Source organism: Centroberyx affinis, unplaced genomic scaffold, assembly GCF_046629955.1.
Source record: "Centroberyx affinis isolate AG114_WGS23_722 - 3 ecotype Tasmania unplaced genomic scaffold, CSIRO-AGI_Caff_v1 ptg000976l_1, whole genome shotgun sequence".
Classification (NCBI taxonomy): Eukaryota; Metazoa; Chordata; class Actinopteri; order Beryciformes; family Berycidae; genus Centroberyx; species Centroberyx affinis.
The window spans coordinates 55,127-74,603 of NW_027279546.1; the positions used below are offsets into that span (position 1 = coordinate 55,127).

The 19,477-nt window shown below is 42.4% G+C and overlaps 1 protein-coding gene across 1 annotated transcript in view; it reads left to right on the forward strand.

Annotated features, from left to right (window-relative positions):
* Positions 1-19,477, forward strand: part of LOC139646321 (voltage-dependent calcium channel subunit alpha-2/delta-4-like) — a 73,671-nt gene extending 54,194 nt beyond the window's left edge. Inside the window, exons 2-10 of the mRNA XM_071522326.1 lie at positions 2,026-2,087; positions 9,760-9,774; positions 10,486-10,530; positions 11,548-11,610; positions 13,091-13,161; positions 14,795-14,870; positions 15,160-15,212; positions 16,012-16,067; positions 19,353-19,477. Of these exons, the coding sequence (XP_071378427.1) occupies positions 2,040-2,087; positions 9,760-9,774; positions 10,486-10,530; positions 11,548-11,610; positions 13,091-13,161; positions 14,795-14,870; positions 15,160-15,212; positions 16,012-16,067; positions 19,353-19,477 (552 nt within the window). The 5' untranslated portion in view covers positions 2,026-2,039. The remainder of the gene's footprint in view (positions 1-2,025; positions 2,088-9,759; positions 9,775-10,485; positions 10,531-11,547; positions 11,611-13,090; positions 13,162-14,794; positions 14,871-15,159; positions 15,213-16,011; positions 16,068-19,352) is intronic.

The following is a 19,477-nucleotide window of genomic DNA, read 5'->3' on the forward strand; positions in this document are numbered from 1 at the left end:
CACACACACACACACACACACACTCTCAGGCTGTGCATTGGTGTCAGAAACTTTTCCTATTAACATTCTGACTGATCCCCATAGGGGCATATAGTTCATGCTTTATTCTCATCTTCAATAATCCATAATTCATCACCTAATAGCATGTTAGTGTATGTGCATAATTGAGTAAGTTAGGTGGTCGACCTTTTAAGGCTAAAGCTATAGGGTCACATAGTGTTTCCCCCAACAATTTAACTCCTAGCTGGACATCAGGGACCATGGAAAAGTACATGTAGAATAGAATAGAATGGAACACAATACAATACAGTACAATAGAGGAGGAGGCTTGTGATGATCCAACTCAAAAGTTTCTTAGGTATCCTACCCAGAATAGGAAAAGAGACCAGACCTACAGGTGAAAAAGTAGTTGCAAATCATTGTTAGTGTTTGTTTTGACCTGCTCAGAGTACCAGGCGGGTGGAGTTTACCACAGGACAGTTCAGAGTTCTCAGTGATCACAGAAAACTGTACTAAACTGACTCTCAAACAGTTTAGGCTCTCTTTCACTCATTGTAGTGTAGACCGGCAGCAATGCTAAAAAAAAATCATAAATAGTGTGTGCGTGTGTGTGTGTGTGTCTCTCTCTCTCTCTCTCTCTCTCTCTTTCTCTTTTTCTCTCTCTCTCCACTGCTGCCACCTGACTCCATTACATCAATTAATATTTTCCTTTGATTACACTGTACAGTGCCTGCATTCTTTTAATGACCTTTCTGTGTGTGTGTGTGTGTGTGTGTGTGTGTGTAGCACAGCACTTTGTACAAGTGTGCATGGTCAAAAACATGTGCATGCTTGTGTGTGTGTGTGTATATGTGTGTATATAAGTGTAATGATGTGTGAGGTGAATTTGTGTGTGTGTGTGTCTGTCTGTGTGTGTGTGCGTGTGTGTGTGTGTGTGTGTGTGTGCATGCATATGTTTGTCTACATGCGTGTTTGTGAGTTTTGTGTGTGTAGTGCATTGTGAGCACCGCGGAGGCTATCCCCGAGTGGTGGTGCAAAGCATGCTGGGAGAAAAACGCTGAGTCTTTGATGCTAATGTGAAGTGTCATATCTTCCGCTGCAGTGTGTGTGTGTGTGTGTGTGTGTGTGTGTGTGTGTGTGTTGCATTGAGAACTTATGCAATTACAATTCCTTTTTAGCATTACCACGCCGACTGCGATGCTGACGTGCAGCCCTAAGCTGACACAAGCAATCACTCTGCCACGGCGTGTGTGTGTGTGTGTGTGTGTAACAAGCACACACTTATCCTAGGCTTAATGTTTTGTGAGTGAGTGCTATGTTGTAGGCAGAGGCTGGCAACACACACACACACACACACACACTGTCTAAGAATAACCAGTTCACACAGCAGTATACTGTATCTCAGAAGGCCGGCTACTGTAAAAGGATTTTCAGAGTTCTGAAGACTGAGCTAATCTCCACAGCTTGGCCTCCTCACTCTTTGAGTCTGGGAGCCAAATGAGAGATCTAGAATCTCACCCTGAGATCCCGGCTCATTAATTGTCTTTCAGTCTAAATTTGCATAAGTGCTGCAATTTAAATTTCTCCTCTTCCTTCTACTACTACTACTAATACTGCTGCTACTGCTACTGTTCCCACTACTGCTACTACTACCACTACTCCACTACTTCTACTACTATTACTACTACCACTATCACCACTGCTACTACTATTACTGATGCTGCTACTACTACTATTACTACACATTGCCATTTTTTCCTCTTCTTTGTCATTCTTCTCTTTCTCCTTCACCTCTAGTCCTCTGTCTGTCCGTCCATTCCTCTTCTACTTCCTCATCCTTCTCCTCTTCATCTTCTTCTTCATCTCCCTCCTCTTCATCCAACCTTCTCCTTACTCCTCTGCCCTCCTTTCCCTCTTCCTCCTTCCCCGGCCTCCCCTATTCTTTGTTTTCTGCTGTTATTTTACTGTACTTAACTGAACTCTCTCTCTCCCTCCCCCCCTCTCTCTCTCTCTCTCTCTGTGCAGCCATCGGCATCCAGATGACTCTGGAGCTGATTGAGTCCAGGTTCTGGGCCATCGCAGCTCAGGTCAGTACACAGTGGCTGAATGTGGTGCCGATGATTCTCACTACAAAATTTCTTGCAGATTTTTGTGAAATCCACAGCTGGACAGCAGAGTGCTGTAGTGAGTAGTGAGACTGCTCTTCAACCAGAGGACCTGTTTTTAAGCCCCCATATCAGCAAGCACCCCCTGCTGAAGTGTCCTTGAGCAAAACACTGAATCCCTACCAGTTCAGGAATGCGGTTCTGTAGCTGATTAATGTAATAAATCTATTGTATTTTATTTGTATTGTATTTTTATCTTTCAGCTGGCCAGTTAAACAGCTTGTTAGCTATGGTAGCACTCTGTATTGTAACCAGTGAATAATGTTGGCTGTGTTTGCGGTTATTGTACCAATTACCTTGAATGACGAATGCTAACAGCACAGACAGGCTGTTGTTCAGGTGGTCCAATACAGAAACTCTTCTTCTCTACATAAGGACTCCTATCTGGTGAAGTAAAATAACAGCCTAAAATTCAACATGTCAAGGCATCCCATTAGCCCCAGTGTGGATATTCCAGACAATTTTTTCCAATCTTGTCAAACTCTTATAATTTGTGTCCATCTCCAGCACTGGCAAAAACACATGACTGCTCTCATACAGCAACATTCAGTAGTCTGTCTTCCAGGTCAGATGAAAAGGATTACGTTGGAGCGTTCTGGTGTCTGACTCCAACCTGTGTCACATGTCATTGTCTTAATTTGGCATTTACATTTTACATTTACACTTTAGGTATTTAGCCAACACTCTGATCCTGAGCGACTTCCAGTGAGAGAATAGGTACATTACATTACATTACATTACATCATTTAGCAGACGCTTTTGTCCAAAGCGACTTACAATAAGTACATTTTGTCAACAGTAGTGAAACCAACTGTGCATCACAGTCTTCATCAGCAAATAATTTTAATAGGAATAAGTAGCATTCGTTGATTTATTTATTTTTTTTTCTTTAAAGTTTAAGAAGGGCAAGAAGATAGGTTAGTTCAAGAAGGGTCCAGGTGTAACCTGAAGAGATGTGTCTTTAGTCTCCGCTGAAAGATGGGCAGTGATTCGGCCGTTCTGACAGAAGGGGGGAGCTCGTTCCACCATTGTGGCGCCCGAAGAGTCGCGACCGGGATGGATGTCCTCCTCTCCTTATTTCCTGAGGATGGAGAGTCGCGTTAGTGGGCAGAGAGAGTCAAGAGAGGAGGAAAGAGAGGATAGAAGAGTAGTGGAGGCCTCCTCAGTGGACAGGAGAGAGAACTGCTCAGCTGAGGGAAGCGAGGAAAGGACAGCAGAAGAGAACGAGGTAGGTGAGAGAGCTTTTAGGTTGCGTCGGGTGGTGATAGTGTGAGTGGATGTTGAGTGGGAAATGGGGGGTGAGATGGGAAGGGAGAAGGTTATAAAATGATGGCCAGATACAGGAAGAGGGGTAACAGTAAGGTTGGAGGTGCAGCAGGATCTGGTGAAGATCAGGTCAAGCAGGTTCCCTGCCTTGTGAGTCGCAGGATATTGAGAGAGGGAGAGGTCAAAGGAAGAGAAAAAGTTAAGGAAGGCCAGAGATTGCAATTTCTCCGGCTGGATGTTGAAGTCACCCAGAAGAATGAGTGGAGTGCCATCCTCAGGAAAGAAGGAGAGGAGGACATCCATCTCGTCAAGGAAGTCACCAAGCTGACCAGGGGGGCAGTAGATTACCACACTCAATGCGTTTACATGGACTTGAGTATCCCGGTTATGATCGGGTTTTTGAAGTATCCCGTTTTTGTGTTTGTGCATGTAAACATCATATCCCGATTTCAGAAACCTGGATAAGCCCTTATCCCGGTTTTGAGAAACCTGATTATGGAGTACTCCGAAAGAAACCGGGATACTGTTGCATGTATACATCTTATCCCAGTTTCTGACCGCTGCGGACTACCTGCGCAGGCGCGGCTTCAGCCAAGTGACGTAACAGAAAAACACAAACAATGGTGGCAACGAGAGCGTCTCACTTCTGGAACGATGAGGAAACGGAGTTTTGTCTTTCGGTGATGAAAGAATTAAATATACTTGGCAGTTTAGATGGGAGAAAGCATCGAAATGCTGACCTATTCAAGTCTGTAGTATACAGACTACAGGACACGTACAGTGGAGCAAGTCAGGTCACGGTGGAAAATACTAAAGAAACATTTCTACGTGGCCAAACATCAAAATAAAAGAAATGGCTCTGATCCAGCAACTTTCAAATTTTAGCCAGCCTGACACCGGTCAAAGTAGAGGACATGTTTAATATTTCCTGTTGCTCTCTTCTCCCATTTTTGGCAATAAAGTGGATAAGCCAAATCCACAACGCGATGTTGGCATTTAATAGTGCTAAGCCCGCTATAAGCCAAAGTGGTCTCATTTTCAATAGCTACAGTCAAATTAATTTAAGGTTAACAGTTACAGAGGAATATCAGATTAACGATAAAACATTGCCGGAAACAGCATGGAATTCAAAAGAGGATATTGAGAGGTGTGAAAGAGGAGTGACAGTGTAGGTCCACTTGGGTGAAATGAGGAGTTCGGTGCCTCCCCCACGGCCAGAGGCTCTGGCGGTGCTGGGGTGGCACTATTTCCAGGTATGATCCAGGTCTCCATGAGGGCCAGAAAGTGGAGGGATTGAGATAGAGCAAGGGCTGAGATGGTCTCAGTTTTTTTAACTGCCGACTGGCAGTTCCAGAGTCTTCCAGCAATAGTAAGAGAAGGACTACTGGTGCAAATTGGGTAAATAAGATTACATGGTTTTCTACACCTGAAAATAGTGCCATGTCTATGGGGCCTATGAGCTGATATTACAACAGGGATGGGAGAGAGACACAGACACAGCTAGCCAACCCTAGCTGTGTGTCCCTATTCTGTGGCCTACCCTCGATGGACTCCTGCAGATAGACTCGCTAGTCTTTGTGCGCCTGGATTCTTTGTGTGCAGGGGCTGACAGCAAGAGGCTGACGCTACAGCTGACGCTGTAGAATGACTGTGCCAAAAAGTACCGGTTCACCAGAGGAGTTCAAGCCACTCCCAGCAATTAACAACTACTTGAACACTAACTGGCCTTCCCCAGCCAAGCACTTTGAAATTTAACACAGATTTAACTAAAATAGAAAGATACCACAGTAACAAATAGCTCACCAAGTGCTGCTAGATCCCAACAAAAGTGCTCTACTGTCCCAAGCTGAGATAAAAACAGAAGTCTTTTTGTCTACTCTGCAGACAAAATGTGTACTGACTTCAACACACAGTTAGTTCAATTTAAGTATCCAGGTGAGGAGCTCAAGCTACTCCCAGCAATTAACAACTACTTGAACACCAACTGGCCTAGCTAGAGGTTCAAAATCTTGCTTAAGGGCACATCAATGGGAGACACGGCTATCGATGAACACATTGGCTGCTTCAGGGATTGAACCTGTTGCCTCTTAGTTACAGGGATGTCTGTTTAACCACTGCCTTCATTTATTACCCTATGACAAGGATGATTATAGGTATTGTTTTGAGCCATTAAAGGTATTTTAGCGCCAATCAAGTGCCCTGCTCTGCTTCATTAGCTGGTAATTACAGCAATTATAAAAGGATGGTATACTGTGCACTTTGCCTAATTCAAATCTTAATGCAGTGTTTCCCATACCACTGCACATACCAAGTATTATAATTGATGGATTAAAGGTCATCATAAGTGTCATTTTCACTGGATAGTTTGAGTGCCACATGGTCTAGATTCTGTTCAAATAATTTCATCAGTACGGATTAAAAAGGAGAGATGTAGTCCTAGAGATTTTCCCCTTCAAGAAAGCATTTCCTTTAGGGAAAACTTGCTTAATTTGGCTTAACGCTTTTGCTGTGGCAGGTGTATGATAGCGGGGCCGTTCCCCTCCCCTGCTCCCATGGTTGTAAATGACAGCAGTTAAAAGAGCATTAAGGCTGCTGGCTAGCCAGTAAATGATGGATAGCTACCACAGCTCTGCTCAGCAGCTCCCAACTGGTGTCCCCACTGTGTGTGTGTATGTGTGTTTGTATTTGTGTCTGTGGAGGTGTGAAGGAGAGATAGCACACATGTATGTGTACGTGTGTGTTAATGTTAATGTGTGTGTCATGTTGACAGGGACCATATGCATAGCCATCTGTGCATGAGTGTGTTATTATGTCCATATTCACCAACTAGAAAGTCATTAGCACTACTTCCAGTAGCCTTATTATCCACTAGATTTATACTATGTACAGTCATCCTCATTTACATGAGTGTTGTCTCCACACTCCTCCTTTCTCAGCTTTTCTCTCATCTCCTCTCTCTTCCTCTCCTCACCCCTCCCTCTTTCCCCCTTCCTCCTCATCTCCTTTCCTCTCCCCTCATTTCCTCCTTTCCTCTTCTCTCCTCAACCCTCCCTCTCTCCTCCTCCTCTCCTCTCCTCTCCTCTCCTCTCCTCTGATACCTTACATAAGCATCTTATCTTCCTGTCATGTACACAGTGTCAAGCATCTTTATTTCATAGGCTTTGTGTGTGTGTGTGTGTGTGTGTGTGTGTGTGTGTGCGTGTGTGTGTGTGTGTGTGTGTGTGCATGTGTGTGTGTGTGTGCGTGCGTGTGTTTGCACCTATGTGCTGTCTTGTTTGTGTATGTGCATGTGTGTATGTGTACACTTATGTGCGTGCGAGTGTGTGAAATCCTCTCCACGGTCTATTTAAAGTGTTCAGCTCCCTCCAGGGTGAAGATACCTGCTGTAAATTCAGGATGAAATATATCAGCCATGTCCAATAGGAAGTGGAATACAATAACAGGTCACATGGCAGCTACAGCCATCTACCTAGAAAGACTTCTGCTGCTGAGGGGTGTCACTGTGTGTCAGTGGGCTGCATACCATGTACTGCCAGTGCTGTGGGTTTGAATCCCACGTGTTCAGAAAAATACAACAAAAAAACACATTTATTTTGGCTGCCTAAGGCCAGGATCACATTTAATGCACTGAGTATGTTACTCTCAACTGGAAATTCATTCATTTTAAATGAGAGAATGCCACTCCCGCCACTTCATTCTATTGCAGATGCATTGCGTGGCGATGAAGGTGTTGCGTACATTCAATTTTTTCTACTGATAATGCATGCAAAAATTAAACAAAAAGTTGTTTCGCCCTGATTCTTACACAACCTTGCTGTGAAGTTTTTGTGATAAAAATATTTAATCAGTGAATCAGAGTTGCGTGATAATTTATGCTGTGATACTACAATCACTAACCTCATCTAATCAGCTTCATCTTAATGTGTTTGAGCGACAAGATCTTTGCCAAATCTCTGCACACAGTCTGCAGCAAAACAAGTGCATTACGGATTAAGTGAGATCTCAGCGGAAGAATTAGATAAGGGAAACCTGTGACCCTGTAGCCGTAAAAGGTCGACCACCTAACTTACTCAATTATGCACATAGAATAACATGTTATTAGGTGATGAATTATGGATCATTGAGGATGAGAATAAAGCATGAACCATATGGCCTCATGGGGATCAGTCAGAATGTTAATAGGAAAAGGTTCTGACATCAATGTACAGCACACTCTGCTCTCTTGTTTCTGTGTGTGTGTGTGTGTGTGCATGCGTGTGTGTGTGTGTTCCAGTGTGTGCACTTCATCACCTCGCTCCACTGACAAGTTATGTTCCCATTTTAGTTGAATCTATAAAACGAGACTCCTATAAAGATCCATATGGCACTAAATTTTACAGTGTGAATCCTAGAGTGTAATGCCCCGTATGTCTCTCACAGTCCGCTGCTGCTGCATTTTGTTTCAGCTGACAGAGACGGGAGATGCAGTTAGAGGCTGTGAGCTGATGGTAATGGGAATGAAAAGGATGATAGATTTTTTCCATTCACACCTTGACATGCTCTTTATCTCATGGACAAGACTCAGCTGTTTCTCTGTCTCTATAATCCCATGTGTCTCTTGCATACAATGTCTGTGTTTCTTTTTTTGTTTATAATATGAAACAAAAGTACATGAACAACTATGCAGACACTGGAGACACTTGTCATGGCTTGAGTCATCCTCAACAGATATTAGCAACTTAGTAACTGTCTCTTGGTGAAAACTGATCTGCTAGTTCGCTCTCCATTGCAGTCACGACAACAGAAATGATGTTTTCCATTGTTATCGCTGCCTTTCACAAACAAGAATAAATGGGAAATGAGATTTTAATAATTGAATGCCTTTATTACAATGCAGTAAAGGACAGTGTCGTCAAAACATTTTTATGCTATGTAATACTTAACAAAACTCTCCAGGCTTTAGTATAACATAGTATAGTATAGTACGGTTACAGTGTGTATGTGTGTGTGTGTGCGTGCGTGTTTGTGTGTGTGTGTGTCTCACTGAGTTGTAGTGTGTATCTGAGCAGACAGTGGGATCGTCAGCTGCAGTGAGAAGCTGTTAGTTGGAGGTTCTGGGAATGAGAGTGATAATTGATGCTCTCACCGACACCTCGACTCCCTCTGTAGCTCCCAAACAAGACACATTTACCAACATAGGATCTGATGGAACCATCTCTATCAAACTAGGGTGAGCACCCACATAGAAACCTGGCTTGGATCCCTCAGGAAAAGTGGGTGGGGTGAGATATAGAATTATTGCTCATACAGGGGATCAGAAATAACCTGGGATGCATTAGAAAAAGCAAAGAGAGGGTCCGAGTCTCTGTTGTGATGAACAAAAGTTAAAAGGCTTTATTTCCCATTGGCAATCCACTGTAAATATTGAATTAACAGCAAGAGACAATGCTGTTTCCTACAAATTTTGCCCTTCATCAAGCAAAGCTATTAATACGCAGCATTTGGAAAAGGACTCTTCATTTCTGCCAGTCTGTTGGAATTGCAATATATTTCAGAGGGCAGTGATGGGAGACAGAGAGAGAGACTGACACTTTGCTGTAATAGGAATGAAAAGGATGATAGATAGTCCCATTCACACTTCGACACGCTCTATATACCCTGACCATGAGACCAAAGACATACGGTCCATAGACAGGACCACACACATAGACATAAGGCACATAGAAGTGACCATGAAGTTGACTATTCACACCTGGACACATTCCCAGTCCACAGACAGAGGAAAGGGACTGTTAGACAGTAAAATTTACATAGAAATTGAAAAAAGTAAGTAGATGTTTTATATAGTGAAACTTGCAGAGATGCGCTGTGAGGATAGGGCTTTCTATTCAATTCAATTCAGTCATTGCCAAAGCGTCTTCTTGGAAAGGCTGATGTACAGTAAATCGCTACTGTTGCGGAGAAAGCACCTAGCTGCAATTTTTTGTGTTTATCTTACTTGAATTGAAATTGTACATGGTTATTGATGTGTTGAATGGGTTTCTTGACCCCTGGGCCTTTGAAACCTGTTAAAAGCACAATGGAGATTTTCAAAAATACATGAAAAAAAAATCAGCATGGTTTTCTTCATTCCTGAGAAACTTACTTTTTGCAGATGCGTGGTTTTTCACAACAGCAGACCAACAACAGTAATATGAGAATGGAGACGGTCTGGTCAATACTCTATAGATTTACACATCATCTACAGTGCTTCTTGATTTATTGAATAACTGTTTCTCTCTCTCTGTCTCTTCTCCTCTCTCTCTCTTTCCTTCTCCTTTCTCCTCTTCTCAATGTGTCTCCTCTTCAGCCGAATGACACAGATGTAAGTATTCATTTCTCCTCTCCTCTTCTTGTCACTCTTCTCATTTTTTTTCAACATCGCTCTACTCTTTTTTTTTTTCCTGAACCAAATTTAACAACATCTTCAGCACCTGCTGAGCGCAGTGAACGCAGCCTCACACCTCGGATACACAGATCACACACACACACACACACTCACAGACGCGCAGAAATCACACATGCACACACACACACACACACACACACACACACACACACACACACACACACACACATGTACATGTACATGCAAATTTGCAAACAAGACACTCTCACCAGCCCATCACATCAGACACACAAATCATCACCTTCTCTCTCTCTCTCTCTCACACACACACACACACACACACACACACACATTCACAGACATATGCTTACATACACACACTGACACACACATAACGCCTGCACACAGAAAGAGCATGTGCTCACAGCTGCATCATTTTCTCACATACGCACACACATCCAAACACACATACTTAATACATAAACACACACGCACATTACATTCACACACACGTCACACTCACACCTTCACACACATCCATTCTCTCAGAGTGAAAATCCTTCCTCAGCTTGTTAAATTCTAACTGCGACACACTTTCAAAACACTTTCTGTGTTTGAACTTCTTCCCTTCTCTCTCTTCTTGTCTCTCTTTCTGTCTCTCTCTCTGCCTGTCTATCTGCCCTCCAGTGTTCCAACATAGAAGGGGTTTGTCCTCTTCGCTGTGACAGCTTTGTGAGTATATCCCTCTGTTTCTGTCCTATATACATTATGTATCAATTTTCAGTGTAGCATGAATTTATGAGTTTACTTTGAGGAGGTTATGCAACTAAAGTGGTGGCAGTGTAGAACCCTGCCTTACTTCACATTCTCTCTATAGCGGTCGTCCATGCACAGAAGACTTAAAGCTGCACTAGGCAAGATTTCAATGTAAAGAGACACCTGTCTTATGAGCCTAAATCATGAAGTAGGGCTGCAGCAGAGAAGAGCGTCCCATCCCCACTAACTGAGAAACGTCAAGTCACAATGAAACTACATTTTGAGAGCATCTTGCTTCGTTAATGTGATGTATTTCTGGTTGAAACAGGATATTGGGATGGGACATAATGCGAGGAGGGATCATTCAAAAGTGTAAACCAATGGGATATCAGTTAGGGAGAGAAACACAGTTTAATTTGATGGGAGGGGCGGAGGGGTGGGATTCAAAAATCCATGATGGTTTTATTGGTTGGAATTTTTATATTGCCTCCTGGTACACAATGAAGTCACCACTAAACGCTAAGTAAAAGTAATAAAAACACAATAACATAACATTTTTCTCATTTTTGTGGGTATAAATTGTCAAGTAGGTGTATGGTATGATAATTAGAATGGGCTAGAAAGGGGAAAAGGTCATTTTTCATTTCAGTGTGACAAAATACAAAACCTCTGAAATACAAAACTCTGTCCGGAGAAAGCTGGACTCACCAGCTCAGTGGTGGCTGAACACCTCCAGCCACTAAGAGGAATGCATTTAGTGCACAGTTTATTGAAACATGTTTACTGAATCATGTAATGTGACACTTAAAGAGAAATTTTAAGTCATACATCATAGCCCTTGGGTTAAAGTATTTACAAATTCATCATTGTATAACATCAGTGGTGAAGTCATTGAGTGCTTTATATTTGTTGTCTTTGTAAACGGTTTTTGGGACAGATTATTAGCTTTCCTTACCTGTGTAATTGTTCTCCCTGTCTCTGTCTCTCTTTCAGGACATCGCCTGCTATGTGATTGACAATAATGGCTTTGTCCTCATTTCTAAAGAGCGCATTGATGTGAGTTCACACCACACACACACACACACACACACACACACACATGCATGTACACACACAAAAACTGAAGTGCTTCTCAATCTATTTCACTTGATTAATTGCGAGAGAACCCTCACACCTGCAAATACTCAACACTTAACAAGAAAAAATACTTAGAAACTAAAACCAAGCATCATTTTGTGAAATTCAGTAATATATCTCACGACCACCCAAAATCCCCATGTGATCCTTCCATGGGTCCCAACACCCAGGTTGAGAACCTGTTATCCAACGGTGCAGAACACTGTATCCAACAAACAACCCAGCACACATAAACGCTATTTTGGCATTTTCCGTTGCCTTACTTGAAAGTTTACATGGTCATCTATGTGCTGTGTGACTTTTATGACCATTGAGCCCTCAAAACCTGTTAAAATGTAATTTTATATTTTCAAAAATATACAAGATAAAAATCAGTATTCTTTTCATTTTCTGAAAAACATACTCTTTTGCAGATATTTTTTTTACCCAACAGCAGTGACATACTGCAGTGATGTATCATTTTTGCATTTACATATTCAGATTTTAATCTTTCAACATATACCCATAACCAGAGTAACTAACAACAATAAGTGCAAGCAGCAAAATGAGTCGGTGTTCATGAATCACAGCAACTGCCTAAGTAGCATCGCAATAAAGAGGTGCAAGGAACAACGCTCCCCAGCCTGCAATTATGCAACACAACAAAAAGCACAGAGCAGCAGTGCGCCCTGTAATTTGGCTGTAGCAGTGCTAGTTTAAGGTGATTTTTTTTGTGTCCTGTGCCTGTTTCATTCAGTTCTGTAAGCCATAAACATCCATATAACATTGGATGTTTTCTGGTGCAGGATGCAGCACTAAACCTTATATGGATCTTACTCTGTGATATGTATTAGTTTTTAATTTTATTAATTTGAGCAGAAAAAAAGCATATAAAATTGGATGATAAAATCAACAGACAAATTGATGTGCACAGGGTTTAAAAAAAAAAAAAAAAAAAAAGGTGGGCATGTGTCCAGAAGTAAAAAACGGCTATATCTGTTTGGAATTTGGGTAAAAATAGGGTGGAAGGATAATATCCCGTTTTCCCAAATAGTGGCCCACTACTGAATGAATATTAGAGAAAGCACTACAACACAAACACAACAAAATCCTGTATAATACATGACATGATGACATAAATCAACTCACACCACTTAACAAATCACCTTCAAAATGAGAGGCAACACACATCTTAAACATAACACAGACAGAAATTACTTGGATGAATAATTTACCTCACAGTTCACATGGAGGGCAAAGAGGGAAGGAAAAGGAAGGAGGAAAGAAGGAGGGAATGAAGGAAGTACACCAGTGAGGAGAGCTGATTCTATTTATCTGGTTATCATGACATGAATGTAATATTTGTAGCCGCTCAGATCTTCGAACACCGTGTTTATCTGGTTTCTCTCTCTCCTGATAGGCGGGGAGGTTCTTTGGCGAGGTCGACGGATCAGTGATGACCACACTGATCAGAATGGGCATGTTCAAACGGTAAAGCCTGGCTGTGATTGGCTGACCGACCGGTTGTCTGAGTCTGTCTGAGTAGCTGGCTGACTGGCTGGTTATCTGGCTGGATGGCTAACTGGCTTGTTTGTTTTTGGTCTGTCTGTCACTTTGTATACCCATCTGTCTGCCTCTCTGCCTCATCAAAATAATATTAAATAAAGAGAATAAGTAGACAACAATAAAGACAATACAGTAAACACAGTACTTTAAGTGCCACAATTCCGCAGAATTAAAGCAGAGAGTTTAGTTTTAGAGTTTAGTCATCCAGCACGTGTGAAAGACGACCTGCTGCGGTTCTACCTGGAATATATAGACATTTCTGATGAATGGTGACTGCCTAAGAGGGTCATGAATGAGCGAGGTAAACAGTTCTGTTATTTACTAAATCCGGATACAGATATGGATAGGAGCAGGTGATTGACTCATCTGCTCACAAAACACAGCAGTAAAGATGTTCTCTGAACAGCCTGTGTGTACACTGCTGAGAACGGTAAAAATAGCAGACAGCGGGGAGCGACCTCGTCCCGACCAGGGCCAGTGTGAGACACGAGAGAGAGTTCAATGTTTTAATCCCTTCAATATCACAGCGCCTCTCTGTGGCCAGAAGAAGCAGTGCAGTCCTGGTGGCCAGCAGCCTGGCGAGTGTATCGTGCTCAGAGTGCCGCGTGTTCGAGTCCGACTCATGAACTTTGTTATGAAACTGAAACTGGTTGCGACGATGTGTGGGTTTTAACCAGGGAGTTAGTCTGCCAACTTTCCTGTTTTCTTCTCGTTGTGATTCTTATGCATCTAACTTATCAGACAGTACCCATGCATTGGTATGCATCGGCTATATGAAAGCCATAGCCTAGAGGCTGTTCTTTACTGGGATTATGGGGACTTAAAAGCTTTGTTATTAGTGCTATATAATAGCATAGCTTCTGCTGTGTTTTGTACTGTTCCATTTTCTCTGCGCCCGGGGCAGTTAATTCACTCATCTTGATCTGTGTCTTATAGATATCTAAGGTTTTCCCCTCCGCTCCCCATTGAGCTTCTATGGCTGCTCTGGATGTTTTTTTTTTTCTCTCCCCATTACTTTTCACCCATCTTTCATGTTTGAAATCTCATGAGTGATGTGCTATTTTTAAACAGCTAAAAGAATTCTCCACGCTTCATTTGACACAGGATATTACATAACTGGTTTGGTGCATGCATGTGCCTGTGTGTGTGTGTGTGTGTGTGTGTGTGTGTGTGTGTGTGTGTGAGCATACTGTATGTGCATGCATGTGCAAATTTGTTTGTGTGTTCTTGTACTTCTACCTGTGTGAGGACCAAACGTTCCCAACAGTATAGAAAAATAAGGAACATTGGGTCAGTCCTCACTTTAAAAAGGGTCATTCTAGCAGAGCGGTGATTTTTCATTTCTTGTCAGATTTCTTTTTTTTTTTTTTTTAAGTTAGAGGTTAGGGTTTGTATAAGGATTAAGGTTAGACATATAACTGGGGCTTATAGTTGAATGAATGTAAATCAGTGGAATACCACCACCAACATAAGGTTGTGTGTGTGTGTGTGTGTGTGTGTGTGTGTGTGTGTGTGTGTGTGTGTGTGTTTGTGTGTGTGTGTGTGTTCGTTCCATCAGGGTGTCATTGTTCGACTACCAGGCCATGTGCAAGATGAACTCGCATTCTGTGAACAGCGCCCGTCCACTTCTCAGTGTATGTATACTCACTCTATGTGTGTGTGTGTGTGTGTGTGTGTGTGTGTTTGAGCATTATCTCTACAAATTAATCATCCAATCAGTTTTGCAGTAATTTTAGTTTTGTTTTCTCTGACTGATTATGTTCTCTCTCTCTGTATCTCATTTTGTTTCTATCTTCTATCCCTTTGTGTCTCTTTTCTTTCTGTATGCCTTTTTTTCCATTCTCTCTCTCTGTCTTCCTTTCTCTTCTTTTCTCTGTCTGTCTGTCTCTCTCTCTCTCTCTCTCTCTCTCTCTCTCTCTCCAGCCGTTCTATGGTTTGGCTTCAGCACTCAAGTGGTTCCTCTCCAACTTCCTACTGTAAGTGTTGCCAGGGGCAACTAGAGTTGGCTGTTGCCATTTTTGTTATTTCCGAATTAAAGTGAAATTTTGTAGCAATCTGCTATTATCTTACACCCTACAGTAAATCCATAATTATGACTGGTAAACAGTGATTCACTGGACATTGAATTGCATGGGGAGAACTGTTTTCTGCTGATATATCACAAAACACAACTTGATGCTTTTCTGAAATAGCAATGGAAAGTCCATTCCTAGGTTGACAACAATATAATATGCACATAGCAAATGTCAAGGCATCAGCTGTAGTGAAAAAATGTGACTGATTCTGATATCTTGCCATTTCCCGAGGCTTCTGTGCAGAGCATGGTGCTCTTATCAGAGAAACAAACTTCTTGTCCATGTTTTGACCCGGTCTTAAAGAGCATCTGTAGGTTATCCTCATATCATAAATCAGTGGCTTACAAAAACTGGGCCAAGAACCAAAGTTGGATCATGAGAGGATTAAAAAGGGACCTTGTATTATTTAGGAGAACGTTGGCAGCTTCAACTTCCAGTGCAGTGACTTGGGATGGCTAAAGCAACATGACACAGACAGCAGCTTCATAAAACATTAGGCTGGTTATCCAGTCAAAAAAAACATCAGCTACTAAAGCTACCAATTACCCCTGAATAACTTGAGGACCCATTTTAATATTCCCGTGACACAACTTTGGGTCCTGGCCCAGTTTTTGAAATCTGCTTGCAATCTGCTTTGGTATATAACGATGGCCAGCTAATTGACTCCCTCTCTCTCTCTCTTCTCTCTCCTCTTCACTAGGTTTCTCCTGGAGTTTAATATCTGTGGCTTTTGGCACACGGAGCACTTTGCTGACGGTGAGCTCACACAGAGAGGAATTTATCCAGTTGAGGTCATGCGCTGTTTCCGTGCATCTTACTCACAAATGTGCCTTTATACATGTTTAAACCATGTATACATGCCAATACGACCATGTAAACAGAACTGGTACAGAATGAAAAAACGGCAGCAAACAGGATAAAATGTTTACTTGCTTCACAGTATCCCAGCTGTTGCATTTGGGTTTTTAATAATCAGGATATGCCGAACGATATCAATAATGCCAAATGCCATATTTTCCATTTACATATGGCATTTACATGGTCTTCAACTGAATCCTTGAGTATCCCAAATAATATCTGAATATTAAAGTGCGCGTGTACAGACTCAGTGAGGTATGCAAACCCACCAATTTAGGAAATCCGAGGGACAATTGCTGAAACTTTTTCCCAAAAAATGTGTGGCAAAATAAAATAAATGACATTATCCCTTTAGTTATAAACTGTAAGTGGAAAGTGTGGGCAAACAGCACTGTACCTCCGCTTCACAAGCAACATCTCGCCCACACGCTTAAACAAGATGTATCATTTTCAACACATCCATCTGTTCAGCTTGGGACATCACACAGTTGTGTTACTTTGCACCACAGCCTATGGTAGAACTACATATGTTGTGTCAGTTCATGTTGTTGTGAACATATGTAAAGCATCACAAATAACACAGGGGCGCTTTAGCTGTGTTGCTCACCAGCCTGAAGGTCATGAAATAACAGCATCGTGTCCTCTCATCCTCTCACCGCTCATCTCCCTCCATCCCTCCATCGCTCACACATTCATCATCATCATTACCCGACCTGTCAATCATCCACTCTTCTCATCATCCCTCCATCCAGCCAAGTCATCTTTCACAGTGTGTGAGTATCCATCAACACCCACATCTCATACAGCGTGTGTGTATGTGTGTGTGTTAAAAAAGTGCATACTAGTGTTTTTGAGTGTGTGTGTGTGTGTGTCTGTGTGTGTGTGTAAATGTACCTAGGGTCATAGTAGCCAGCGGTTTCCTCTTACAGGCTGTCAGCCTGTCAGCCACCAATGAAATGACACACACACACACACACACACACACTTCCACACACACTTATTATTCATATTTCCAACATCCTAACCTTAATCTATCTCTCTATCACACACACTCGCACACACTCTTACACATACTTCCACACACACTTGTTATTCATATTTCCGACATCCTAACCTTAAAGGGTAACTTCGGTATTTTTCAACCTGGACCCTATTTTCCCAACTGCGGGTGTCTAAGAAACTAATGGGGACAACAATTTTTGAAATTGGTCCAGTATTGAGCGAGATCGCTTCAGCCGGCAGCCGCGAAACAGGCTGCAGTGTAATCCGACGGGGCAAATGCGCACCGTCAATGTACGTCCACTAAAAATGCTTGTTTTTGCCACTGACTGGCTCAGATTGTTATTATAAGTGTCTGACACAATATGGAAAGGACCCTATACAGAAATGAAACGTACTTCCTTACCTTTAGCTTGATCCCGTCTGTGTAACCAAGTCTCGCCCAAGTCCCGCGAGAGCTTAGTTGTTGCAGGAAGTCACCTGTGGAAACGTGAGTGAGAGTTGGAGAGAGGAGTGCCACCGGGAGGAGTTTGTTGTGTTGGAGTACAGAGATCGTAGCTTAGCGTTATCTAAAAGATCTAAAAAAAAACCAACAAAAACAAAACAATGGTTTGTGTTTGCGCATTTCCGAATTGTGCCAACAAAATGTCGCGCAACACTTCGCGCAGCTTTCACAGACTGCCTTTGTTGGATAGTGACCCGCTGAAGTTGTGGCTAGTTGTGCTACAAATGGATGCCAACACTCCTGTCCATACGCTGCGCCTTGCAGACCATCGGGTCTGCAGTGACCATTTTGACCGGGATGACTACAGCCAGCCAAAGAGGAGACGAAATCCTATCCCAAAGCACTTTTTCCTAAAGAAAAATGCTGTCCCGAGAGTGGAGAGACCTGCTGCAGACAGAGTGGAGGTAACGTTATTAGCTAAAGTTATTGCGTTGTCCTGGCATCAGTACACACGGCAAAAACAATCACTAAACCAGAAAGGCACTCGGAGAGCGCAGTCCTCCGCCAAGGTTCATGCTATTATTGTTTGTTCGTGAGTCGGATCCAGATCCGCTCCAAAATGTAATGGGTTCTTCCTTGGCCCATGCTACACCCTTCCACCAAGTTTCATGAAAATCGGGCCAGTATTTTTTCCGTAATCCTGCTGACAGACTAACAAACAAACGGCACCGAAAACATAACCTCCTTGGCGGAGCTAGCCAGTAGTATGTGTAAAATAGCCTATCAACTGAGTCATGATTGATTATAAAATATGTATATAGATTCATTTCCCCTTTTCAGCAGTTGACATTCATAATAATACAATAAGTGATATCAACAAGCTGAAATCATCTGTGTAATATTGTTGCCAAAGTGTGTGTGCGTGGTGTAAAAATGTAATATTTATGCTTATCTATTATACGACCTATAAGACCATTTTTATGCCTACATTTGTATATCCTATACATTAGCAGATATCATAGAGATACTTACTGGCAATGAATGATGATGGTAGCTCTTCAATGAGTAGGAGCTCTTCATCCGTATACTCTGGCTCAAATAAATACGGCCGCCATCGAATTCAAAGGCCTCTTCCACGTTGTCGAAATCAGGTAAATATTCAGCCATGACTTAGAAAATCTTTTAGATAACACTGAGCTACGATCTCTGTACTCCAACACAACAAACTCCTCCCGGTAGCACTCCTCTCTCCAACTCTCACTCACGTTTCCACAGGTGACTTCCTGCAACAACTAAGCTCTCGCGGGACTTGGGCGAGACTTGGTTACACAGACGGGATCAAGCTAAAGGTAAGGAAGTACGTTTCATTTCTGTATAGGGTCCTTTCCATATTGTGTCAGACACTTATAATAACAATCTGAGCCAGTCAGTGGCAAAAACAAGCACTTTTAGTGGACGTACATTGACGGTGCGCATTTGCCCCGTCGGATTACATTGCAGCCCGTTTCACGGCTGCCGGCTGAAGCGATCTCGCTCAATACTGGACCAATTTCAAAAATTGTTGTCCCCATTAGTTTCTTAGACACCCGCAGTTGGGAAAATAGGGTCCAGGTTGAAAAATACCGAAGTTACCCTTTAATCTATCTCTCTATCACACACACACACACACACACACAGAGTCCACACACACTTATTATTCATATTTCCAACATCCTAACCTTAATCTATCTCTCTCTCAGCCTCATCACACAAGAAGAAAGTGGACATCCTGCAGCCATGTGACACAGAATATCCCAGCTTCGTCTACGAGCCGTCAATCAAAGAGACCAACAGCCTCATCAAGTGTGGACGCTGCCAGAAGTAA